The sequence below is a fragment of the Saimiri boliviensis genome, chromosome 13 (assembly GCF_048565385.1).
Source record: "Saimiri boliviensis isolate mSaiBol1 chromosome 13, mSaiBol1.pri, whole genome shotgun sequence".
In the NCBI taxonomy this organism is placed as follows: Eukaryota; Metazoa; Chordata; class Mammalia; order Primates; family Cebidae; genus Saimiri; species Saimiri boliviensis.
In genome coordinates this window covers 85,731,058-85,757,222 of record NC_133461.1, presented here as the reverse complement: position 1 = coordinate 85,757,222, position 26,165 = coordinate 85,731,058, and the positions used below count along the sequence as shown (strand labels likewise).

General features: G+C 43.9%; 1 protein-coding gene and 1 pseudogene across 2 annotated transcripts in view; both read left to right on the top strand.

Annotated features, from left to right (window-relative positions):
- Positions 1 to 1,708: 1,708 nt before the first annotated feature.
- The window catches only part of DCTN6 (dynactin subunit 6), a 31,164-nt gene continuing 6,707 nt past the window's right edge, over positions 1,709 to 26,165 (top strand). Inside the window, exons 1-3 of one of the 2 annotated variants that reach the window (XM_003938088.4) lie at positions 1,709 to 1,809; positions 9,677 to 9,741; positions 23,861 to 23,966. In XM_003938088.4, the coding sequence (XP_003938137.1) occupies positions 1,787 to 1,809; positions 9,677 to 9,741; positions 23,861 to 23,966 (194 nt within the window). In that variant the 5' untranslated portion in view covers positions 1,709 to 1,786. Of the gene's footprint in view, positions 1,810 to 2,194; positions 3,137 to 9,676; positions 9,742 to 23,860; positions 23,967 to 26,165 lie in introns of those variants that run through there. The other variant, XM_074383911.1, reaches the window with a different exon arrangement.
- On the top strand, positions 13,869 to 23,852 carry LOC141580841 (large ribosomal subunit protein uL13 pseudogene; annotated as a pseudogene).

The window sequence follows — 26,165 nt, the reverse complement described above, 5'->3', positions numbered from 1 at the left end:
GCTGGACTCCCCTGAAGAAATTCCTCCTGTCAACAACAGCCTCACTCCCTGCATGAGAGTTCCAGCTTAGTCTACAGATTTTGGACTTGCTTAGCTGGGCCCTCACAATCATGTAAGCCAATTACTTACAACAAACCTCTTAATAGACATCTCCTATTAGTTCTGTTTCTCTGGTTGAAAATTGAGTATGTGACATCTGAGACATAAACGGTCAGAAGGTGTTAGTGTTGGGGCGAGTGGAAGCAGTTGGGGGCGGAGAGTCAGCTTTGCTTTTTGGAGAATGAGGGTGTGATTGAACACAGAGAAAGAGGAAGAGGAACACGAAATGAGAGATGAGAGAAGTAGGCAGGCACTGGATCTAGCAGAGACAGGTTATGGAAAGCAGTTTGGATTTTAAGAGGTAAGGGAAATAAAATTTCCCTTAAATTTTGAATTTGGCTCTTAGTTTTTATTTTTTTATTATACATTATAGAAAACAAACAAACAAACAGAGATGGGATCTTGCTGTGTTGACCAGGCTCGTCTCCAATTCCTGGCCTCAAGCAATCCTCCCATCTCGGCCTTCCAAAGTAGTGGGATTACGGGTGTGAGCCACTGTGCCCGGCCTCAAATTTTCTTTTAAAGGATGATTTTGACTTGGATCAGGATTGGGGGTGGGAGATGAGGGGGTGTGATTTCAGAGGCCAAGAATGGAAGGAGCAAACAATAGGGAGAGACACATCGGCTAAGGTTAGAGATGGTAGGGTTGACAGTGTAAAGCGTAAGCAGGAGACCCGAGCTAGGACCAGCAAAACTTGCAGGTCTATTACAGATGTAGGGGTGACGAGTGCCAGGGGCACTCGAGTGTTCAGCTTGAGAAACTGGGCAAATGGCGTGGATCGAAAAAGCCGCAGTTTGGAGGGAGGACGGGAATGCTAATGGAAAGTCCCGTTCTGGAAGTTTTAGGTTTGATATGACTCTGCGTGGAGATGCTAAGTAGTCAACCGAGTATCAGGTGTGAAGATCTGCAGAGAGGGCAGAACCAGAGACATTCATTTGAGAGCAAGCAGGTGGAGGGCACTTAACCTATGGGGAGGATGCGCTCACACAGAGCGAGAAAAGGGCCAGGAGGAGCCCTCATGTGTAGAGAAAGGCAGAGGCTGAAAAGGAGCATCCGCGAGGTCAGAGGAATACCTTTAGGATGTGATCATGCCTATGGAAGGGAGTGGGTAAAAATGAGGGCATAAAAACGCGCGTTTGATGGCAATAAACAGCTTTTTTTCTTTTATCAGAGATACGGTCTAGCTTTGTAGCCCAGGCTGGAGTGCAGTGGCGTGGGCATAGCTCGCTGCAGCTTCACTGGGCTCAAGCGATCCTCTCTAGTAGCTGCGGGTACAGGGGCAGGCCACCAAGTCAGGCTTTTTTTTTTTTTTTTTTTTCAAGGGAGCGAAGGTCTCACTAGTTACCCAGGCTAGTCTCGCACTCCCGAGCGATCCTCCTGCCTCGGCCTTTCGGCCTCCCAGAGTGCTGGCCTGCGCCCGGCCAAACACTATTCCAAATTAGGGTCTACAGACTCCAGGACAGGGCTACAATCCGCGGGCGGCCCTGCACCGCTCCTGCTCACAGTCCTGCGCTCCCAGACTCGACGCAAACCAGAGCCGCGAGCTTCCCTGGCCCCGCCCCCAGGGTCCTCCGCCCCGCCCCGGCTCCACCCCTCTCCCAACTCTGCCAGGCTCTCCAATCGCATGTGGAATTATCGCTCTACCCAGGCGGTGGTGTAGATCTCCGCTGCAATTGGGGCCGTACGATGGCGGAGAAGACTCAAAAGAGGTGGGTCTGCTGTCTGAGAAAAGCCCTTTCTCTCCTCTCCGTAGGGGTGGAACCTGTTTCTGCTCGCCAATGGTGGCGTCTCAGAGGGTGTCTCATCCTGGACCCTTCGAGTTGAATGTACCTGAAGCCCAGACCTGGCGTGCGCTGAGGGAGGGGGCGACGGAATGGGGGCGGGGAGGGCTGAGAGGGGACCCGGAGTCGCGGGCTGGAAGGATGTTGTTCCCATCTTGCTGTCCCTCCCCGCACGCGCCTGCGCAGAAGGGGTCCCCCGGCGGGGCTGCGAGGGGAGGGTGACGTCAGCCCTTTCCTGGGGCGCAGGGGGAAGCTAGGCCCCTTCTCCCGCATCATCTGCGGTGCCTGGCGCGGCTGTACACACGGTTTAGCGCTGGATTCTCTGCTGCGTGTTGTGAGACCCCCATGCCAGGGCTGGCCGCACCCCAGGCCCTTCCTGTTTCTGGAGGGCAGAGTGTGTGAAGGGATTTACAGTCGCTGTCAAAAGGGGGGGCCGCGCCTGGATTTGAGCAGTCACACACACACACACACACACACACACACACATTAAGATGCAGGGAGTACATGCGTGGATTTGTTGCATGGATATATTGTGTAACGGTGAAGTTTGGACTCTATACTTATCACCCAAATAGTGAACATTGTACCCGATGGGTAATTTTTCGGCCTTCACACCCCTCCTACCCTTGCCGCTTTTAGATTCCCCAGTGTCTGTTATTTCCCTCTTTATGTCCATGTGTATCATTTTAGCTCCCAGGTAAAAGTGAGAACATGCGTATTTGATTTTCTGAGTTATTTCATAAGATAATGGCCTCCAGTTTCATCCATGTTGTTGCAAAAGACATGATTCCTTTCTTTTTTATGGCTCTGTAGTATTTCATAGTCTAGATACACCACATTTCCTTTATCCAGTCATCTGTTGATGGACACTTAGGTTGATTCCATACTTTGGTATTGTGAATAGTGCAGTGATAATCATAGGAGTGCAATTGTCTTTTTAATACAGTGGTTTCCTTTGAGTAGATCCTGGATCGAATGGTAGTTCCATTCGGATTGGTAGTTCTGTATGGATTTCTGGGTCCAATAGTACTTCTATCTTGAGTCCTTTGAGAAATAACCTTATTATTTTCAATAGATGAACTAATTTACATTCCCACCAACAGTGCATAAGCTTAGAACTGTGACATTTTTTGCCAGGCGTCGAGTGGACAAGCTCCTTTGTAAACATGTGGGGACAGGAATTGTGGCTGCTTCTCTGGCAGTTTTCATTGCTGGGGCTGTTGGTGGCTGTTGGTGGCTGGAATGAGACAAGTGCGTAAGTAAAGCCCTTTCGAACAGCAGAAGTGTTGAGCTCCCTCTGTTGACTGTTTTTGACAAGAAAACTCATTGTTTCTGGTGCCATAAATTAAAATTTAGATTTTTCTTCCACGGAAGCAGATAATCTGTAATCTTTTTTTGTAAGCTAAAAAGGAACAGATGGACTATAAATATTACGTGCAGTAGATAATATTTACAGTGAAGATGAAGGTATTGTTGACTTGTTACTTTAACAGATCTGAGGTTAAGTCTTGCCCTCCCATCTGCCGGCTCCCCTCTCTTCCCCCACCACTCCGAGATACAGAGAGGCCCTTGCAGAGATATTGGGACCACGTTTTAGTTGGCCTAGTGATGAATTAATTCTTCCCTGCCCCAGTGAGAAGTATGCTGATTGTGACGCAAGCATTACCTGGGATCTCTCCCTTGGGATCTCTCCCTTGGGTATAAAACTGAAGGCAGGGGGCACTGGTGAGTCTCTCCTACTCTCAATTGCCCAGGACAAGTTAAATGTTAGATAATGCTCTTTTCATAATGAGAAGGAAGCTGAGAAAATGGAAAATTGTAATGAGAAATAAGGTCTAAAGATACATTTTATAGAGGCCAATTTATTTGACCAGGGCTTAATAAAATTGCATATTTTAACACAAAAACCTACTTTAAATGAAAAGTATCAGAGAAATGACATTTATAGATGGTGATACATTCAAGGACAGTGTCATTCATTTATTATGGAAAAACATCTGGAGTGACAGGCTGTTTCCAGAAGACTTTCAACTAGAAGAGAGATGACTGATTTCAGGACAGCAATGCCCCAGCAATGAACTCTGCTCGAAGAAATTTCTAGTTTCTGAATTTCAGTTTCTTCTTCCATAAAATGGGGGGGGTTAGACCAGGTGATTTTCTGCTTTTACTAAAATTTATCTTTCTCCTACTTTGTTCTAATCTTACTAAAATCTTTCTCCTCTGATACAGTAAGAGGGTTACATATTTTCTGTGATTTCAGCAGATTGACTTTTTTTTTTTTTTTTTTTTTTGAGATGGAGTCACTCAGGCTGGAATGCAGTGAAATCTTTGCACCATTCCTGGTTCCTTTTTTTTTTGGAAATGGAGTCTTGCTCTGTTGCCCAGGCTGGAGTGCAGTGATGTGATCTCAGCTTACTGCAGCCTCTGCCTCCCAGATTCAAGCAATCATACTACTTCAGCCTCTGGAGTAGCTGGGACTACAGGCGCCCACCACCACACCCAGCTAATTTTTGTATTTTTAGTAGAGACAGGGTTTCACTATGTTGTCCAGGCCTGTCTCAAACTCCTGACCTGAAGTGATCTGCCCACCTCAGCCTCCCAAAGTGTTGAGATTACAGGCATGAGCCACTGCAGCTGGCTTAGATTGACTCTTGACGGCTATATCACCCAGAAGAACCACTAGTAAGATTTCATTGACTTATGCCTTGTAAAAAGTCAGAGCCTGAAGAAATGATGGAAAATGCTGGAGTGATGTCTGTTCTCACAACCATTTCTTGAAGATAGCCTCAGGGATCATTAGTTTTTTCTATTTGATGCATTTTTTTCTTAGACCTTTTTTTTTTTTTTTTTTTTTTTGAGACGGAGTTTCGCTCTTGTTACCCAGGCTGGAGTGCAATGGCGCGATCTCGGCTCACTGCAACCTCCGCCGCCTCCTGGGTTCAGGCAATTCTCCTGCCTCAGCCTCCTGAGTAGCTGGGATTACAGGCATGCGCCACGATGCCCAGCTAATTTTTTGTAATTTTAGTAGAGACGGGGTTTCACCATGTTGACCAGGATGGTCTCGATCTCTTGACCTCGTGATCCGCCCGCCTCAGCCTCCCAAAGTGCTGGGATTACAGGCTTGAGCCACCGTGCCCGGCTTTCTTAGAGCTTTAAAACTACATTGCAGTATGAAGGTTTCTCCACTCTTAATTTGTGGAAGAAAAAATTGTGTATGTCTTCTTTTCTTTTCTTTTTTTTTTTTTTTTTTTTTTTTTTTTTTTTGAGACGGAGTTTTCGCTCTTGTTACCCAGGCTGGAGTGCAATGGCGCGATCTCGGCTCACCGCAACCTCCGCCTCCTGGGTTCAGGCAATTCTCCTGCCTCAGCCTCCTGAGTAGCTGGGATTACAGGCACGTGCCACCATGCCCAGCTAATTTTTTGTATTTTTAGTAGAGACGGGGTTTCACCATGTTGACCAGGATGGTCTCGATCTCTCTACCTCGTGATCCACCTGCCTCGGCCTCCCAAAGTGCTGGGATTACAAGCTTGAGCCACCGCGCCCGGCGTCTTCTTTTCTTATAGTTGATCACACGACTAGGGAAGTTGGTACAATCTTAAAAATAGTTTTTGTCTAATAGTTTTCATCTTACTTTGCATGTATGTTAAGGAATATTTGGGGGGAGATTCTGGCATAGAAATGGTGGAGAGACATGTTAATGAAAGAACCTTTACCCTTCTGACTCTCAGAGCTGTATTTTTAGAACTCTCTCATGAGCTTCAGAATCTGTATTTTCAGTTGCTTATTGGGCATATCTGGTGACTATTCCATAGATACCTCAGACTGAGTTTATCTAAAATTTAGTCAGTTGACTTCTCCCTCTGAAATCTACCCCTCCTCCCATGTGCTATTCTCAGATGGTGCTGTTAGTTTTCCAGATCAGAAACCTAGAGGCGTTGACCTTGCTCCCTGACTCCTGACTTTTGGTTAGCTTTCTTTTTATTTTCTTTTATGAGGCAGGGTTTCACTCCATCACCCAGGCTGGAATGCAGTGGTATGATCTTGGCTCACTGCAACCTCTGCCTCCTGGCTGGGCTCAAGTGATCCTCCCACCTCAGCCCCCTAAGTAGCTGGGAGTACAGGCGCAAGCCACCATACCTGGCTAATTTTTGTATTTTTTGTAGAGACGGGGTTTCACTATGTGGCCCAGGCTTGTTTTGGTTGGTTTTCTGGCATAAATGAAGTTGAGTCAGAGCAGCTGATTTTGAGCCCTGGAATTTGAGCTTCCCGCTCCATCTGGAATCATCCCTTCCCAGGAAGGGTGCAGGATGGCACCAGTTTCCTTATTTTACTCCATGTGCCTCACCTCCATCCCTCTGTAGTTGATATGGTTTGACTGTGTCCCAACCCAAATCTCATCTTGGATTGTAGTTCCCATAATTCCCATGTGTTGTGGGAGGGACCAGGTGGAAATAATTAAATTATGGGGCCATTTCCCTATCCTGTTCTCATGATAATGAATTAGTTCTCACCAGATCTAATGGTTTTATAAAGGGCTTTCCCCTTCACTGGGCACTCATTCTCCTTCCTGCCACCATGTAAAGAAGGATGTGTTTGCTTCCCTTTCTGCCATGATTGTAGGTTTCCTGGGCCTCCCCAGGCATGCCGAACTGTGAGTCAATTAAACCTCTTTCCTTTATTAATTACCCAGTCTCAGGTATGTCTTTGTTAGCAGCATGAGAACAGACTAATATAGGAGTCAAATTTATTTCCCCTGCACAGAGAAGAAAGCAAATATAGTTTGCTCTCCATATTCATAGGTGTCACATCCATGAATTCAACCAACCTCAGATCAAAAATAGGATAAAAAATTGTATCTGTAAACAATACAGTATAACTATTTACATAGCATCTAAATTGTATTAGGTATTAGAAATTGTCTACAGATGACAAAGTACGAGAGGATGTATATAGATTTTATGCAAATACTGCAGGATTTTATATCAGAGACTTGAACATTTCGAGGATTGGTCCTGGAACCAGTCTCCCACAGATACTGGATACTGAGGGATGCAGCTGTACACACTTTGTGGTTCACGGGGCCTATAACAAGAAATGGGAAGTACCTACCTTCAACATTGCCTAGAAACCAGATTTTTATTAAATGTGTTTGTTGCCATGTCTTGTTTCTGTTTCCTAAACATACCTGCAGCTTTTCCTATGTGCTGCCAGTGTATTTGATATGGTTTGGCCCTGTGTCCCTACCCAAATCTCATCTTGAATTGTAATCCCAACCTATTGAGGGAGGGACCCATAATCCAAGTATGATTGGATTATGGGAGTGGTTTCCCCCATGCTGTTCTCATGATAGTGAGTGAATTCTCAGGAGATCTGATGGTTTCATAAGTGGTAGTTTTTCCTGTGCTCTCATTCTCTCTGTCCTGCTGCCTTGTGAAGAATGTACCTGCTTCTCCTTTACCTTCTGCCATGATTGTAAGTTTCCTGAGGCTTCCCCAGTCATGTGGAACTGTGAGTCAATGAAACCTTTTTCCTTTATAAATTACCCATTCTCAGGAAAGTTCTTTATAGCAGTGTGAAAACGGACTAATACAGCATTTCAGGCCTGCATTATCTCTGTAGGATTAGACCATCTGCCTCCTTGAACCCCCTACCACCAAACAAATTTAGTAAAACACATTTAATTAAAATCTGGTTTCTAGGCAATGTTGAAGGTAGGTACTTCCCATTCCTTGTTACAGGCCCTGTGGACCACAAAGTATGTACAGTCACATCCCTCAGTATCCAGTATCTGTGGGAGATTGGTTCCAGGACCAATCCTTGGATGTTCAAGTACTTCTTCAACAAGTGCCAATTATCTGCATACCAGTTGGTGATGTTGTTGGTGTGGGAATGGGAATCCTTCAGTGACTGCTTGCCTTCAGTGCAAATTCAAATACCTTGTCATGGTGTACAAATTTGTTTTCATGGGCTGGTCTTACTTTTCCTCCCCGCCTTACCTGCTCCCTTTCTCTTCATGACCTTCGTGCTTCTATTCATTCAGTGATATCCAACCTGGGAGGGCAAAAGAGGTTTTTAGTTTATTGCTTACCAGTCTCTGCCTAGATATATGCATATGGTATTTAAAAATACATAGAATAGATAAAATTGTGTTTTAGTCTTTTTACATAAGCATTCTTGCACAAACATTTACAGTTTTCTTTTCTTTTCTTTTTTGAGATGAAGTCTTACTCTGTTACCCAGGCTACAACACAGTGGCGCGATCTCGGTTCACTGCAATCTCCACCTCCCAGGTTCAAGCAATTCTCCTGTCTCGGCTTCCCGAGCAGCTGGGATTACAAGCATCCGGCACCATGTCCAGCTAATTTTTGTATTTTTAGTAGAGATTAGGTTTTGCCATGTTGGCCAGGACTGGTTGGTCTCAAACTCCTGACCGCAAGTGATCTGCCTACCTCAGCATCCCAAAGTGCTGGGATTGCAGGTGTAAGCCACTGTGCCCAGCCCAAAACTACTGTATTTCACATACTGGCAATGAACAATTGGAAATAAAAATTTGGACAAATCCAAACAAAATTACAAAGACAAAATATCTAAAATGTAGTGTTATTTCGTAGTAGCTGAGAGCAGATTTAACACCGTGAATGTCATTGCCATTTATAAAACTTCTTTTCTTAATGAAAATAAGTTTTCTAATAGCTATCACCTTAATGGAGAAGTCATTTGATGCAGTTCCTCATGTCAGCTCATGGTTCAGCTGGAGTCAGTGTTTAGATACAGCTTTGTCAAACAGAAGGTAACAGCAGAGTACAAAAAACATCAATATGGAAAGCATCAATGATATGGAAATTATTGGAGTCTTTTGAACAATTTGTACTACAATTTATATTACTTGGTAAAAGTTTATTTATATATGTGTGTGTGTATATATATGAGAATAAATAGGATTATTTATAAATTTCAAAGTTCTAAGTTAATATTACCTTGCTGGTTGTTAAATAGTTTGAATGTATATTTTCTTCTCCCTGTCTTTACAAAAATAATGGCATATTATATGCTGTCCATTTTCTCACTTGATTTTTTTTTTTTTTTTTTTACTTTTAACAGTATAGCTTGGAGTTCATTAAAATAATTTTTTTTTTTTTTTTTTTTTTTTTTTTAAGAAATGAGGTCTCATTATGTTGCCCAGGCTGGTCTTGAACTCCTGGGCTTAAGCACTTCTTCCTTTGCTTCCCAAGTGCTGGGATTACAGGTGTGAGCCACTGTGCATGGCCATTCCAAAACCTTGACAAGGGATTATTCATTCTTTTTGATGGCCGTGTAATAGTCCATAGTGTGCCGTAATTTATTAACTAGTCTTCCACTGATTAATATCTAGGTTGTTTTCAGCTTTTTGCTGTTCAGAAACATGCCGGTATTAAAAGAAACAATTTAAAACTCTTCTCAGGCATTTTAATAGTATAGCACATGTGATTTGGGATGATGGACAGTATACCAATTGAGAAATTTATGGTCTAATAAAACTTTACCCTTTTCCCATTGACTTTCCATTTTTTCCATCTTTTTAAAATTTTTTTTTAGAGACAGGGTTTCACCATGTCGCCTAGGTTGGTCTCAAACTCCTGAGCTCAGGCAATCTGCTCACCTTGGCCTCCCTAAGTGCTAGGATTATAGGCGTGAGCCACCAAACCCGGCCCCTTCTATCATTTTTTTTTTAACCCTGTTTTCACTACACTATCAGGGTAGCTTCTCCAACAATACTTTTAATCTTACCCCTGATGTTACCTTTATCTCACTGCAGTGTGAAGATTGCTCCTGGAGCTGTTGTATGTGTAGAAAGTGAAATCAGAGGAGATGTAACTATCGGTAAGAAAATAGTTTATTTACTGTTTCTCAAGAATTTATGTGATTTAATCTATTTTAATGCTTTACAATTAGATACTGTCTTCCATGTTTATGTCACTGATGTCCTGGTTTTATTGACAAAATAATGTATTTTCTCCTATGTTTAAAATTTCTAAGAGACTATAGTGTGATGGAGGCTGTGTTTTAACTCCTATCTGAAATACTACTGAGGCTGTATAACAAAGTCATTCATGGATTTGAGAGAGCTCTGTTGTGTCTGCGATGTGCCAGGCACTGTGCTAGTGCTAGGGACATGACAGTAAGCACAGCAGACAAAGGTGCTGCTTTGTGGAGCTTCATGGAGAGTGTGGGCCATGGCATGAACAGACCCGGGCTAGTTTGCTCTTTTCTCCTTTCTGGCTGGTTTACTTTGGACATATTACTCAACCTCTCTAACCTTGATTTTTTCCCATCTATATAATTGTGTATATCAGGATTTGGTTTGGCTGCATGTAGGGGTGGCTTACACCTGCAGAGGTGTATTCTCTCATATAAAAAGTTTCTAGGTAAGTAATGCAGCGCTGATCGGTTGACTGTCCAGCATGGAGCTCCAGCCCTGCAGGCCAGGAAGTGATGGCTAATGCGCCAAGCATCATCTTGGATGAGAAAGGGAGGAGTGGAAGCAAAAGGGTATGTGTCCCAGCTATGAGTCAGCTCCCTTTAAATAGCCTTCCTGAAAGCTCCCCACGACCCTTCTCTGTGTGTCTTAGGGCTAAGACAGTCTCAAGGACACATCAAGCTGCAGGGGAGTTTGGGAGATGTAGTCTTAGCTGGTTGCATTGCAGCCCCTAATAAGATCAGGATTCTTTTTTTTTTTTTTTTTTTTTTGAGACGGAGTTTCCCTCTTGTTGCCCAGGCTGGAGTGCAATGGCGCGATCTCGGCTCACCGCAACCTCCGCCTCCTGGGTTCAGGCAATTCTCCTGCCTCAGCCTCCTGAGTAGCTGGGATTACAGGCACGCGCCACCATGCCCAGCTAATTTTTTTGTATTTTTAGTAGAGACGGGGTTTCATCATGTTGACCGGGATGATCTCGATCTCTTGACCTCGTGATCCACCCGCCTCGGCCTCCCAAAGTGCAGGGATTACAGGCTTGAGCCACCGCACCCGGCCAGATCAGGATTCTATTACAAGGAAAAAGATGAGAAGAGATATTGAATGGCAATGAACAATTTTCATAACATGCAAAATAGTAGTATCTATCTCCTAGGTTTCTTGAAGGAGAACGTGAAAACTGAGTAGTAAGCTGTCAATACATGTTAGCTGTTACCACTGTCAGATCTTCTCATTGTAGCCTTGCCAGAGCTCAAGTCCAGCATTTTACTTACATGAACTTGACTAAGTTCCTCAAACGTTTTACTCTGTTCTTTTACCTGAGTATGGTGCCCTTGCAGCTTGATTGGTGGAAGCTCATTCTTAACAGCAGCCACATGTTACTTGGATGCTACCAGACTAGTGCGTTCAGTGAACTATTACACTTTCAGAGAGCAAATACGCTTTATTTGCTTAAATGAAGTTTCTTTAACAGAAAAAAAAAACCTGTGACATCTTTTTTTTTTTTTTTTTTTTTTTTTGAGATGGAATCTTGCACTCTTGCCCAGGCTGGAGTACAGTGGTACGATCTTGGCTCAACACTGCAACCTCTGTCTCCTGGGTTCAAGCAATTCTTCTGCCTCAGCCTCCTGAGAAGCTGGTACTACAGGCATGAGCCACCATGCCTGGCTAATTTGTTTGTATCTTTAGTAGAATGGGGTTTCACCATATTGGCCAGGCTAGTCTTGATCTGACCTCGTAATCTGCCCACCTCAGCCTCCCAAAGTGCTGGGATTGCAGGCGTGAGCCACCTCACCTGGCCACGTCATTTTTTTTTTTTTTTTTTTCCTAAAAAACCTAAGCCTCCAAACAATTTAGGGATCTTGTCTTATAAAACCAGTGGCGATTGTGCCAGTGGCGAATTTGCCAGGTAGGTTTATTTAATTATTTTAAATGGAGATACTTTAGAAATGTAGAAAACGACTCTGTTTCTCTTCGGTGCTGTGTTAACTCTTTGTCTTTTGTATTATCTAAACCACTTGCAAAGTGTTTATGAAACAAAATGAGGAGGGCCATGATTTTTAATTTTCTACAATCTCTACTGCAGACTGGGACCACATATTTATCAAAATGCACCTCTGCATTCTTTTTACTCATCATTTTACTGCATTATTATTATGGCTATTATCATGATATTCTAGGAGTAATACCTTATAGTAGTTGACAATGCATTCTTTAGTTAGAAGCAAAGTAAGACTGAAGTAATATAATTAATTATGTACATTTCTACTTCTTCCCCATTTTACATTTTTCCTTTTCTTTCTTTCTTTCTTTTTTTTTTTTTTTTTTAATGCCCCAATGTACAACACATTTTTTTTTCTTTTTTTTTTTTGAGACAGGGTCTTGCTATTTTGCCAGGCTGGTCTTAAACTCCTGGACTCAAGCAGTCCTTACTACCTCGGTTTCCCAGTGTTGGGATTACAGGCATGAGCCACCGCACCTGGCCCAACAACAACCCCATTTTAAATAAGTATGTAATGTCTACTATAAGGTAGATATGTAGATAGTATAGATATATCTGCAGGTGTAAATATACACAGATATGTTGGAGGGTGTATTTCAGATTTGAAATAACATCTTTTACAGATGCTTTTCTGGGCTGTAAAGGCTTTTATCCTATGCAAGGAAGGTAGCTGCCAGTGATTGGTGGGAGCACTGCCTCGGACTGAGTTTTAGGGGTATCAGGGATCAGTATTCACTTTCCTGTTTCTCCCTCTGGTTTTCACTACATTGTGCTCCTTCCCTTCCTTTATCCCTCTTATGTTCCTACCTTCCCTACATGTTGAAATTATTTACTGAAGTACAGGTCAGGTGCCTTGGCTCATGCCAGTAATCCTAGCACTTTGGGAGGCTGAAGTGGGAGGATCACTTCAGCTCAAGAGTTCAAGACCAGTGTGGAAAATATGGGAACTCATCAGAAAGAAAGAGAGAAAAAGAGAGAGAGAGAGAGAAAAGGAGAAAGGGAGAGAGGAAGGAAAGGAGAGAAAGGGAGGGAGGAAGGAAGGAAAGGAAGGAAGGAAATGAGAGGGAGAAAGAAGCAAAGGAAGGAAAGAAGGAAAGAGAAAGGGAGGAAGGAAGGGAGGAAAGGAGGAAGGAAAGGAAGGAAAAGGAAGGAAGGAAGGAAAGAAGGAAGGAAGGAAGGAGAGAAAAAGAGGAAAGGAAGGGAGGGGAGGGCTAGCTGCACGTGGTGGCGCAGGCCTGTAGTCCCAGTGGGAGGGTTCAGTGAGCTATAATTGCGCTACTGCACTACAGCCTGGATGACAGTGTGAGACCCTGTCTCAAAAAAAAAAAAATTATATAAGGAAGTGCATTATTTAAATCTACTTTCCATAGTTCGTTTGTTTGTTTGGAACCAAGGTCTTGTTCTGTTGACCAAGCTGGAGTGCACTGGTGTGATCATGGCTCACTACAGTGTCAAACCCCTGCATTCAAGTGATTCTCCCACCTCAGCCTCCCAAGTAGCTAGGACTACAGTGACACACCACCATGCCTGGCTAATTTTTGTATTTTTGCCCAGGCTGGTCTCAAACTCCTGGCCTCAATTGATCCTTCTGCCTTGGCTTACCAAAGTGCTGGGATTACAGGTGTGAGTAACCGCCCTTGGCCCTTCACCTAGTTTTTGACCACTAGCTGGTGGTGCACAATTTTGATAGCTAAAATGACATGTTTTTTTTTTTTTTTTTGAGACGGAGTTTCGCTCTTGTTACCCAGGCTGGAGTGCAATGGCGCGATCTCGGCTCACCGCAACCTCCGCCTCCTGGGTTCAGGCAATTCTCCTGCCTCAGCCTCCTGAGTAGCTGGGATTACAGGCACGTGCCACCATGCCCAGCTACTTTTTTGTATTTTTAGTAGAGACGGGGTTTCACCATGTTGACCAGGATGGTCTCGATCTCTTGACCTTGTGATCCACCCGCCTCGGCCTCCCAAAGTGCTATGATTACAGGCTTGAGCCACCGCGCCCGGCCTTTTTTTTTTTTTTTTGAAACGGAGTTTCACTCTTGTTACCCAGGCTGGAGTGCAATGGCGTGATCTCAGCTCACCGCAACCTCCGCCTCCTGGGTTCAGGCAATTCTCCTACCTCAGCCTCCTGAGTAGCTGGGATTACAGGCACGAGCCACCATGCCCAGCTAACTTTTTGTATTTTTGGTAGAGACAGGGTTTCACCATGTTGACCAGGATGGTCTCCAACTCTTGACCTCATGATCCACCTGCCTCGGCCTCCCAAAGTGCTGGGATTACAGGCTTGAGCCACCGCACCCGGCTAAAATGACATGTTAACACAGATTTTTTTCTTTTTTTTTTTTTGGACAGAGTCTTACTCTGTTGCCCAGGCTGGAGTGCAGTGGTGCAGTCTTGGCTCCCTGCAACCTTCACCTCCTGGGTTCAAGTGATTCTCGTGTCTCATCCTCCCAATTAGCTGGGATTACAGGTGTGTGCCACCACACTCAGCCTTTTTGTTTTTTGTTACTGTTCGTTTTTTGCTTTTTGGGTTTTTTTTTTTTTGTATTTTTAGTAGAGACAGGGTTTTACAATGTTGGTCAGGCTCATCTGAAACTCCTAACCTCAAATGATCACCCGCCTTGGCCTCCCAAAGTTAACACAAATTTTCAATGATGGATTATATCATAAGAAGTGGTAATACATTTTTTTTTTTTTGAGACAGAGTTTCGCTCTGTTGCCAGGCGCCAGGCTGCAGTGCAGTGGCGCAGTCTTGGCTTCCTGCAACCTCCGCCTCCCGAGTTCAAGCAATTCTCCTGCCTCAGTCTCCCAAGTAGCTGGGACTACAGGCATGTGCCACCACGCCCAGCTAATTTTTGCATTTTTAGTAGAGACGGGGTTTAACTATGTTGACCAGAATGGTCTCGATCTCTTGACCTGGTGATCCGCCTGCCTCGGCCTCCCAAAGTGCTAGGATTACAGGCGTGAGCCACCGCGCCCGGCTAGAAGTGGTAATACTTGTTTCTTTTTTTGAGACGGAGTTTTGCTCTTGTTACCCAGGCTGGAGTGCAATGGCACGATCTCGGCTCACCGCAGCCTCCGCCTCCTGGGTTCAGGCAATTCTCCTGCCTCAGCCTCCTGAGTAGCTGGGATTACAGGCACGCACCACCATGCCCAGCTAATTTTTTGTATTTTTAGTAGAGACGGGGTTTCACCATGTTGACCAGGATGGTCTCGATCTCTTGACCTTGTGATCCACCCGCCTCGGCCTCCCAAAGTGCTGGGATTACAGGCTTGAGCTACCACGCCCGGCCTGTGGTAATACATTTTTAAGGAAAGAAATCTCTAGTGATTTATCACAGTAGGTGGGGCAGGCGGGCTTCAAGTGAGTATTTGTTATATTTATTCTGACCAGTGTTTCGAAACAAGAAAATTTGCTCAAATACTGAGGTGAAACAACTCGATTTGAAAAGTTAAGGAAAATTTGAGGAGAAATGCAGGTTCAGAAGAGTGATATAGTTACCTAAGGTTCTGTCTTCTACAATTCTTGTCTCGTTTTTGTTATGTATGTTTCTTAACTTCAACTGTATAATATGGGAATTTTCCAGAATTAGTATTTAGATAATCATTTCAGTCATTGTTATATTTGGTATAAAATGTCTTAAGTCTTTTGGCTTCTATTAGCTCATTTTTCTGATGTAATGCATCAGATTAAGAAGCTCTAGGGAGATATAGAAGTAAAATCAAAGCGAAGAGTGCAGATAAATCATCTGAATACAACTCTCCCCACCCTGCTTTATTTTTCATTTTAGGGCTTTTATCGTTGTTTTTGCTTAGTTTATCTGAGTTAAGTAGCAATAAACTGTAGTTTAATACATAGATTTTTCCATCTTCTAGTCATGTATACTTTTACAAATTATTCCATTCTGAAATATTTCAGGAAGAAAGTAATGTTTTCCTTTGCTATGTTTCAGGCTAATGGAACTTTAAACCCAATCTGTTTTCCTAGAAAAGCAGGTATTTGGTTTTTTTTTTGTTTTTTTTTTGTTTGTTTGTTTTTTCAGAGAAATGAGCTAGACGCTTGGAAGTATGGTCCTTAACCAGAAACCTTATAACTTGAAGCTGTGCTGGAGCCTGACCCCCTCAGTCAAGGCTGCTCAGAGACAGAGCTTAGGAAAAGTCACAGCTCTCTTGTTAATTACAATTTGGGTAAATAAGGTTTCCTAGCATCAAGACTGTTTTTAGTTAGTCTGCCTTAATTCATGGGCCATGAATTATTTCCTATAAATCTTTCTTTTGAGACCTGAAAACACTTCTGAAAGGTACCATGAAGCATAGTCCCATAGTCCAGTACAGGGCAAGAGGCCAGGCCAGGACTCATCAGGACATCAGTATGGGAAGGCAGAATTCGGCACAGTGGAAATGTTTTGTGTTAGAAATGCTTTGTCCTACTTACTCAGTCTTTTTAGGAGAGTTGTAATACAGACAAAAGCCTCCATTTTATTGTAGCAGTCTTTTTCAGTAAGGCAGAACAGTGGCTTTGACTTGAGAAATTATCACCTATAAAGCACTCTTACAGGAACTTCAGCTTACAGGTCAAGAAAATGGTTTAGTTGTTAAAAAACAGAGCTTGTAGCCTTTTGAACTATTTATTGACAACTTGAAATGTACATAAAGATTGCTTTCCTTGACAAAGATAGGCAGGAAAACCGTCCTTTACCAAATGAGGGAAATGGAAATTGGATGTGAGGAATATCTTTCTGGCTATGTTGCACCAAGCCCAGCCAACCATTTAGAAAAATAATTCATCAGCCAGTAAGGCAGCTCCAACTCTAGAAACATTTATCCAAACAAGAAGATAAGCCAAATAGGGCTTCAGCACATTTGGTTAGAAAATACACAAACTGGGCTGGGCGCAGTGGCTCAAGCCTGTAATCCCAGCACTTTGGAAGGCCAAGGCGGGAGGATCATGAGGTCAAGAGATTGAGATCATCCTGGCCAACATGGTGAAACCCTATCTGTACTAAAAATACAAAAATTAGCTGGGCATGGTGGCGTACTTCTGAAATCCCAGCTATTCAGGAGGCTGAGGCAGGAGAATCACTTGAACTTGGGAGGAAGAGGTTGCAGTAAGCTGAGATGGCGCCACTGCACTCTCGCGACAGAGCAAGACTCCATCTAAAAAAAAAAAAGAAGTTCACCAACCCGGGTGCAGTGGCTCACGTCTGTAATCCTAGCACTTTGGGAGGCCGAGGCTAGCGGATTTCCTGAGCCCAGGAGTTCGAGACTAGCCTGGGCAACACGGTGAAACCGCGTCTCTACTAAAATACAAAAACTTAGCGGGGCGTGGTGGTGGGTGCCTGCAGTCCCAGCTACTAGGGAGGCTGAGGCAGAAGAATTATTTGAACCTGGGAGGCGGAGGTTGCAGTGAGCCGAGGTTGCGCCACTGCACTCCAGCCGGGACGACAAAATGAAACTCTGTATCCAAAAAAAAAGTTCAACAAACCTAAATCGGCCGGGCGCGGTGGCTCAAGCCAGTAATCCCAGCACTTTGGGAGGCCGAGGCGGGTGGATCACGAGGTCGAGAGATCGAGACCATCCTGGTCAACGTGGTGAAACCTCGTCTCTACTAAAAAATACAAAAAATTAACTGGGCATGGTGGCGCGTGCCTGTAGTCCCAGCTACTCAGGAGGCTGAGGCAGGAGAATTGCTTGAACCCAGTAGGCGGAGGTTGCGGTGAGCCGAGATTGCGCCATTGCACTCCAGCCTGGGTAACAAGAGCAACACTCTGTCTCAAAAAAAAAAAAAACAAAAAAAAAACTAAATCTTAGTGGTTACATATCCTGAAGTACACTTAGGCTAACCACTCCAGTCTATGCCCCAAAAAAGACCCGGAAGAAGTTGAGGGAAGCTATTTGGTGTATTACTGTCCCCTCAGAATTTAAAGTTGATCGTTTCTCAACTTATTTCAGTCGCATTAACACCGGGACCTGTAGTTTGGCAATACTGCCAGCAGGTGGAGGTGGTGTCTAAATCACTGGTCTCACCTAAGTGCGGCGGTGCTTTCTCTCCCTCCCTGGACAAAGCCCTCAGATTTCTAACCAGGCGTTTTCCAGTTACCTGTTTAGTAATTATTAACAATGAGAAAGACAGTAATAACAATAACAAAATACCTACTTAAAATAGCTCACATTATTTTCTAAGTATGTGTAAGATATTATGGGACTTGGGGTCATTTTTTCTTTCTTTCTTTCTTTTGAGACTGAGTATTGCCCCCTCTCACCCAGGCTGGAGTGCAGTGGCGTGATCTTGGCTCACTACAACCTCTGCCTCCTGGGTTCAAGTGGCTCTCCTGCCTCAGCCTCCCAAGTAGCTGGGATTACAGGTGCCCACCACAATGCCCGGCTAATTTTTGTGTTTTTAGTAGAGATAGGGTTTCGCCATGCTGCCCAGGCTGGTCTGAAACTCCTGTGCTCAAGTGATCCACCTGCTTCGGTCTCCCCAAGTTCTGGGATTACAGGTGTGAGCCACCACACCTGGCCTCTTTTAATTTTTAAAAATGTGTGCTTCCTGCTGGGCACCGTGGCTCAAGCCTGTAATCCCAGCACTTTGGGAGGCCGAGGCAGGTGGATCACGAGGTCAAGAGATCGAGACCATCCTGGTCAACATGGTGAAACCCCGTCTCTACTAAAGATAAAAAACATTAGCTGGGCATGGTAGCGCGTGCCTGTAATCCCAGCTACTCAGGAGGTTGAGGCAGGAGAATTGCCTGAACCCAGGAGGCGGAAGTTGCAGTGAGCCGAGATCACGCCATTGCACTCCAGCCTGGGTAACAAGAGTAAAACTCCGTCTCAAAAAAAAAACCAAAAAACAAAACGTGTGTTTCTGGTATCTTCTGTGAAAATTTAAAAAAAAAAAATTTAAGTGTGCTTCTTTGTTTGGGCTCTTTATATAATAAACATGTATTAGTCATTTTTAAAAGGGAGAAATGAAACCATCACTCATTTTCAGAAGTACACTATAGAAGAACATCTAAAGAAACACACAGGTCCTGGGGATATTTTTGTCTTGTCAAGAGCTACAGCTTGATGACTGGCAGAATATCTAGTATCTCTGGCCAATTATCTAGCAGTGGCAGAGGATCTGCTTTCTGTCACAGACATGACAATCACTTCCTCCTCTCTTTTTCTTTTTCTTAGAGATGGTGTCTCGCTCTGTCACCCAGGCTGGAGTACAGTGGTGCAATCATAGTTCCCTGTAGCCTCAAACCCCTAGACTCAAGCAATCCTCCTGCCTCAGCCTCTCAAGTAGTTGGGACCACAGGTGCACCTGGCCAATTTTTTTTTTAAGTTTTCCATTTTGTAGAGAAGGGGTTCTGACTTGTTGCCCAGGCTGGGCTGAAACTCCTGGCCTTAAGTGGTCCTCCCACCTCAGCCTCCCAAAGTGCTGGGATTACAAGTGTGAGCCACTGCGATCAGCCCTGTATCTAAGATTTTTAAAGCTAGTTATGGAAAATACTTTCATTGATCTTACTGTCTGATCATGTGGTATGGAATTTTTCCTCTTGGCTAACAGAGGTATTACCCTGATACCTGAGTAGAGCAGCAAAGCAGTTCTTTTTCTTCTGTGTCCCAGACCAGAATTAGTTATTTTGCTTACTATGAAAAAGCTGTTTCCCGGGCAGCTGCCAAAGATGGCGGAGGTGCAGGTCCTGGTGCTTGATGGTCGAGGCCATCTCCTGGGCTGCCTGGTGGCCATTGTGGCTAAGCAGGTACTGCTGGGCCAGAAGATGGTGGTCGTGCGCTGGAGGGTATCAACATTTCTGGCAATTTCTATATAAACAAGTTGAAGTACCTACCTTTCCTCTGCAAGAGGATGAACACCAACCCTTCCCGAGGCCCCTACCATTTCCAAGCCCCCACCACTTCCAGGCCCCCAGCCACGTCTTCTGGTGGACCGTAGCAGGCATGCTTTCCCACCAGACCAAGCAAGGCCAGGCCACCCTGGACTGCCTCAAGGTGTTTGACCGCATCCCACCGCCCTGCAACAAGAAAAAGCAGGTGGTGGTTCCCACTGCCCTCAAGGTCGTGCGTCCGAAGCCTACAAGAAAGTTTGCCTATCTGGGGCGCCTGGCTCATGAGGTTGGCTGGAAGTACCAGGCAGTGACAGCCACCCTGGAGGAGAAGAGGAAGGAGAAAGCCAAGGTCCACTATGCGAAGAAGAAACAGCTCATGAGGCTACGGAAACAGGCCGAGAAGAACGTGGAGAAGAAAACTGACAAATATGCAGAAGTCAGGACCCACGGACTCCTGGTCTGAGCCCAGTAAAGACTTAATTCCTCAAAAACAAGTAAAAGAAAAAAGTGATGTGTTAGCTCTTAGTAGTAAATATGATAAATCTCCCAGTTTTAGGAACCATGGTCTAGACCCCACGATCTCTCTTTCAAACGTTATTTCATATAATCCACATTTCAACCCAATGAAGTGGGTTGTTACAAATCTCTTCTTTTTATAGATGAGAAAAACCTTTGTGAGAGTAAGCACGTAGCCTTTAGGTGTTAGAGTCCAGTGTCTAGACTTTCTAGACAGGGGGGTGTGGGGCTGGCTGGGGCTTTGATTACAAAGAACCTAAAAGAGGCAGATTGTGTTCTGTTATCATAGAATATTTTGACGTAAAATATAAACCTGGTATGGTGCAAACTACAAATTTCAGTTGGTTCCCACAGCTGGAAGCCTTACAGTTTCTCCTTTAAAAGAAATCCATTGCTCGTTTCCCTGTTGTTTAGGGCCTCAGCCCCAAAAGTGGTGATGTCTAATAAATGCCATTATTAAAGGATCTGTGAAATAAAATATGGCATATTAATACAATATGAGATACTTTTCAGACATTAAAAAGAATATCTATCTAGATATGTGGAAAAAGTACCATGAAATAAGCAAATTGCAGAAGTACTGTTTCTTGGTTTGAAAGAAGTGTGTGCTTGAAATGCATATTTTTCTTTAAATTGTATTTATTTATTTATTTATTTATTTATTTTTGAGACGGAGTTTCGCTCTTATTACCCAGGCTGGAGTGCAATGGCGCGATCTCAGCTCACCGCAACCTCCACCTGCTGGATTCAGGCAATTCTCCTGCCTCAGCCTCCTGAGTAGCTGGGATTACAGGCATGTGTCACCATGCCCAGCTACTTTTTTGTATTTTTAGTAGAGACGGGGTTTCACCATGTTGACCAGGATGGTCTCGATCTCTTGACATCGTGATCCACCCGCCTCGGCCTCCCAAAGTGCTGGGATTGCAGGCTTGAGCCACCGTGCCTGGCTGTATTTATTAATTTAAGATTTTAATGAGATATAGCTTATGTGGAGTGATAGTCACAGATTTTTTTTTTTTTGAGATGGAGTCTCGTTCTGTCACCCAGGCTGGAGTGCAGTCATGTGATCTTGGCTCACTGCAACATCTGCCTCCCAGGTTCAAGTGATCCTCCCACCTCAGCCTCCCGGGTAGTTGGGACCACAGACGTGCACCACTACGCCTGACTAATTTTTTTGTACTTTTCTTAGAGATGGGGTTTCACCATGTTAGCGAGGCTGTTCTCTAACTCCTAACCTCAAGTGAGGTCACTTGGCCTCCCAAAGTGCTGGGATTACAGGCATGAGCTACTGCTCTCAGCAATATTTACAGATCTTAAATATATAGTGGAGCTCACATCTGGAATAATATACCCCAAACTTTTAAGAATATTTACCTCTAGGGAATGAAATTAGCCTAAGAAGATCTTTCACTTTTTGCTTTGAATTTTTTGTAATAATCATGTGTTATATAAATAAGCATATGTATATCCGTGTGAATATGTGTGTATGTATGCATATATATTTTTTGTTTGTTTTAAAGAAAAGATCAGATGCACACATTTATACTCATGTTCAACTTCAGAAGCTTCCCAGGGATATCAGAGATCCATCCCATCTTCTATCCTGAAATCTTCCATCCTGAATAGGAGAATTTCCCTGGGAAATTTTACTTTAACAGCTGAAGATTTGGAGGGCCAGAAGTGACTGAGATGCCAAGGCCACTCTCCTGTTATTTCTTACCAGACTGTGCATCCTGGTAAGAAATGAGATGTTGGAGTGAGCATCCTGTTTTAGGCCCCCACCCTCCTTAATCAACCCCCAGCAATTCCTTGTCAGGAAAAATAATAAGTGTCCCTGAGTTTCTCTCCAAGTCTCTGGGCATCAGAAACACCTCTTTATTTATTTTAGTACATTTGTGAATGAGTGTATATTAAGCATTCTCAGTTTTCAAGATAACGAGCTCAAAAGGACAAAAATAACGTGTATTTATTTTTGTTGCTCATAACATATAGTGAGGCATCTCAGCTGTCATAGGCAGATAATAATTATGAACTGATAGTTTATATAATTAGGTGGGGCACAGTGGCTCACACCTGTAATCCCAGCACTTTGGGAGGCTGAGGCAGCAGGATTTCTTGAGGCCAAGTGTTCAAGGCCAGCCTGGGCAACATAGTGAGAATGAGACCCTATCTCTAAAAAGTAGCTGGATGTGGTGGCGTGTGCCTGTAGTTACAGCTGTTTGAGAGGCTGAGGCAAGAGGATTGCTTGAGCCCAGGAATTGAAGGCTGTAGGGAGTTATAATCACGCTACTGCACTCCAGTGTGGGTGACAGAATGAGACCCTGTCTCTAAAAAAAAAACAAAACAAAACCAATTTACACAATTGAATACTGAATTTCTTGGACAATGTCACTTTCCTAATCCCCCACCCCTTCTATCAACACTTCTGTGCACCCTCCCTTACTTTCAGAGTCAGTTACTTCATCTGCACTTGTTTACCCATAAAAACTGCATTGGTATTGAGGGGTGCGTGGGATGGATACTGGGGAGAGGCTAAAGGAGGGTGTGTTTTATCATCAGTGGTTTCCTTATCACCAGAACCCTCAGCCTATGGTTAGATAAAGCTCGGAGGGAGTGTGTTAGCATTCCAGGCTCTGGGTGGGGTAGGTGGTGCTGGTGAAGTGGGAGTAATGAGGGCTCTGGCTGTGCCCTTTGATTTGAGACTGGAGGCATCGCCTCAGGGCTGCCCACGCCAAAGTCTTAGGACTCCAGTGATCACCTTTGGGTCCTTCTGCTGCCTCCCTTTAACCTTTTCAGCTTTCATTGGTTTAAATCATATCCTAGGCCAGACAGCAGAAACTCTGCCTCCTTTCAGTGGGTGTGCTCATAATAGGAACACTGACAGAGGAACAAAGCTGTTAGATCCCGTAGTTTCTGACTTCTGTCCACCCATATTTCTCCCTTTTTTTTTTTTTTGAGACAGATTCTTGCTCTGTCACCCAGGCTGGAGTACAGTGGCATGATCTCAGCTCACTGCAGCCTCTGCCTCCTGGGTTCACATGATTCTCCTGCCTCGGCCTCCCAAGTAGCTGGGACTATAGGCACACACCATCACACCCAGCTAATTTTAGTATTTTTTGGTAGAGATGGGGTTTTGCCGTGTTGGCCAGGCTGGTTTTGAACTCCTGGCCTCAAGCAATCTGCCCACCTCATCTCCATATTTCTTCTTAATTACTCAATAAAAAGACTAATTCTGAGGTACTCTCACATAAGAAAGCAGCACATCTTAAGCAAAGAGAGCCTTCCCTTTCCAAGGGAAAAGAGGAATTTTTATTGCCAACTTTGTGTTACATACTGTATCTCCAGCATTATCGCCCCTAACCCTTGCAGCAACCCTGTGGGACTGGTGTTGTCATCACCTCTGTTTCACTGCTGAGATCACGGGAAGCCTTTGAGAGAAGGCTGAGCCAGAGCTGTCTGGCTCTAGTGCCTGTGCCATTCTACTCACATTGGCTTGCAACTTGGCCCGGACTACTGATAATAAGCTCAGGAGATAATATCTATGAAGTACCTAGCTTGGTGCCTGGCACATACTTAGAAAATGTTTCTCCCAACAGCCTCACCCATCCTCAGCACCTCCCACCCTCCTGTTAGAAGCATAGCCTCCACCAATAATTTCTTCTCCAACTATTTTTAACAGGACCTCGGACAGTGGTCCACCCTAAAGCACGAATTATTGCGGAAGCTGGGCCAATAGTGATTGGTGAAGGGAACCTGATAGAAGAGCAGGCCCTTATCATAAATGCGTGAGTAAGACTCTTACACTTACTGTGAACCAAGTACCATGGGTAATGTTTTTTGTTAATTTCAGCTGTCTGTAAGAACCTTTTCAACTGATATCCAGAAGGCCTACTATTTTAGAGCTAGAGAAACATTAAGGGTCTCTTTTGTAAGTAAATGACCAAACTGAAAACCAGATGGGGGAAAAGACTTGTCCAAGATGAGAGATCTGAGTAGCTGCCTAGAATCTCTGACACTGGGTCTGATCATCTTTCCCTTATATGTGGCTTTCTCACCCATTCCTCAAGCAAACATTTCCTGAGCACTTCCACCTCCAAGTGCTGCGCTCACCACCCTGCAGAGAGGTTTTTTTTGGGATTGGTTCTGACCAAAATGTTATCACTCATGCCTTAAACACATGAATTTAACTCTAATATATATCTTTAAATGTTTTACACAGGTGATACCCAGAATTATAGGTGAAAAATGTGGAGTCCTAGAGGCAATTTTTAAACTATAAAGCTTAAAAAATAAGAAAATACGCCGGGCGCGGTGGCTCAAGCCTGTAATCCCAGCACTTTGGGAGGCCGAGGCGGGCGGATCACAAGGTCAAAAGATCGAGACCATCCTGGTCAACATGGTGAAACCCCGTCTCTACTAAAAATACAAAAAATTAGCTGGGCATGGTGGCACGTGCCTGTAATCCCAGCTACTCAGGAGGCTGAGGCAGGAGAATTGCCTGAACCCAGGAGGTGGAGGTTGTGGTGAGCCGAGATCGCGCCATTGCACTCCAGCCTGGGTAACAAGAGCGAAACTCCGTCTCAAAAAAAAAAAAAAAAAAAAAACTAGAACATGTACATGATCATAGTGAACTAGACTGTAATACCTATGAATTTTTCACGAACATTTATAAGTTCTTTCTAGATAAAATTTTGGCAAGAAATTCAAGCTTATACCTAATTTATAGCAACCACATATGGAATTTGTAAGAAGGACCTTGGGAAAATATTTAACTGTCAGAAAAAGACTGATTTAATGCTTACTTAGGATTTAAAATACATTTGGCACCTTCAGTGTAAGTCAATTAACAGCAGCTATATTCTGCAGTAACTCAACTGTCAGAGATAAATCACCATTTAAAAATGGCTTCCTCCTCTTGGAACACAAACATTTTATCTCCCAAATATTTCAACTAGCTAAGAGCAAATAATTATTTCATGTGAATATCTGTTTATGTTTCACAATCTCAAATGATTATTAAGGATGGAAAATTTTCAAGTTAGGCATGATTTTTATTCTAATTAACAGCCTAAAAATATAGCTAGCATCTTTTTTCCTTTGTCCTGGAGAAGATCCTCTGGACTTTGAATTTTAAAAATAAACTAAGGTAGCTTGTTCTTCTCTACATACCATGACTCCTTCACTTTTCAGTAGCTCTCTTCAATTCAAAATCAAGCTTTCTCTAGCATATAGGATGAATGAATCACTTGAATTAAGAAATAATTGGCCGGGCACGGTGGCTCAAGCCTGTAATCCCAGCACTTTGGGAGGCCAAGGCGGGTGGATCACGAGATCGAGAGATCGAGACCATCCTGGTCAACATGGTGAAACCCCGTCTCTACTAAAAATACAAAAAATTAGCTGGGCATGGTGGCTCATGCCTATAATCCCAGCTACTCAGGAGGCTGAGGCAGGAGAATTGCCTGAACCCAGGAGGCGGAGGTTGCGGTGAGCCGAAATCGCACCATTGCACTCCAGCCTGGGTAACCAGAGCGAAACTCCGCCTCAAAGAAAAAAAAAAAAAAAGAAAAAGAAAGAATTTACATAGGCCTGGCACAGTAGCTCACACCTGTAATCTCAGCACTTTGGAAGTCCCTGGTGGGTGGATCACCTGAGGTCAGGAGTTAGAGACCAGCCTGGGCAACATGGGGAAACCCCATCTCTACAAAAATACAAAAATTAGCCAGGCTTGGTGGCACATGCCTGTAGTCCCAGCTACTCAAGGAAGCTAAGGCAGGAGAATTGCTTGAACCTGGGAGACAGAGTTTGCAGTAAGCCAAGATGGTGCCACTGCACCAGCCTGGGCGATAGAGTGAGACTAAAGAAAGAAGTAACTTACATAGTCATGTCTTTGAGGCTTGATGTAGGTAAAATTGAAAGAATTAACCCAAATTTGAAATGGGAAGAAAATTGCTTATTGTGTGATTGCTTTTTTGGATGATTTC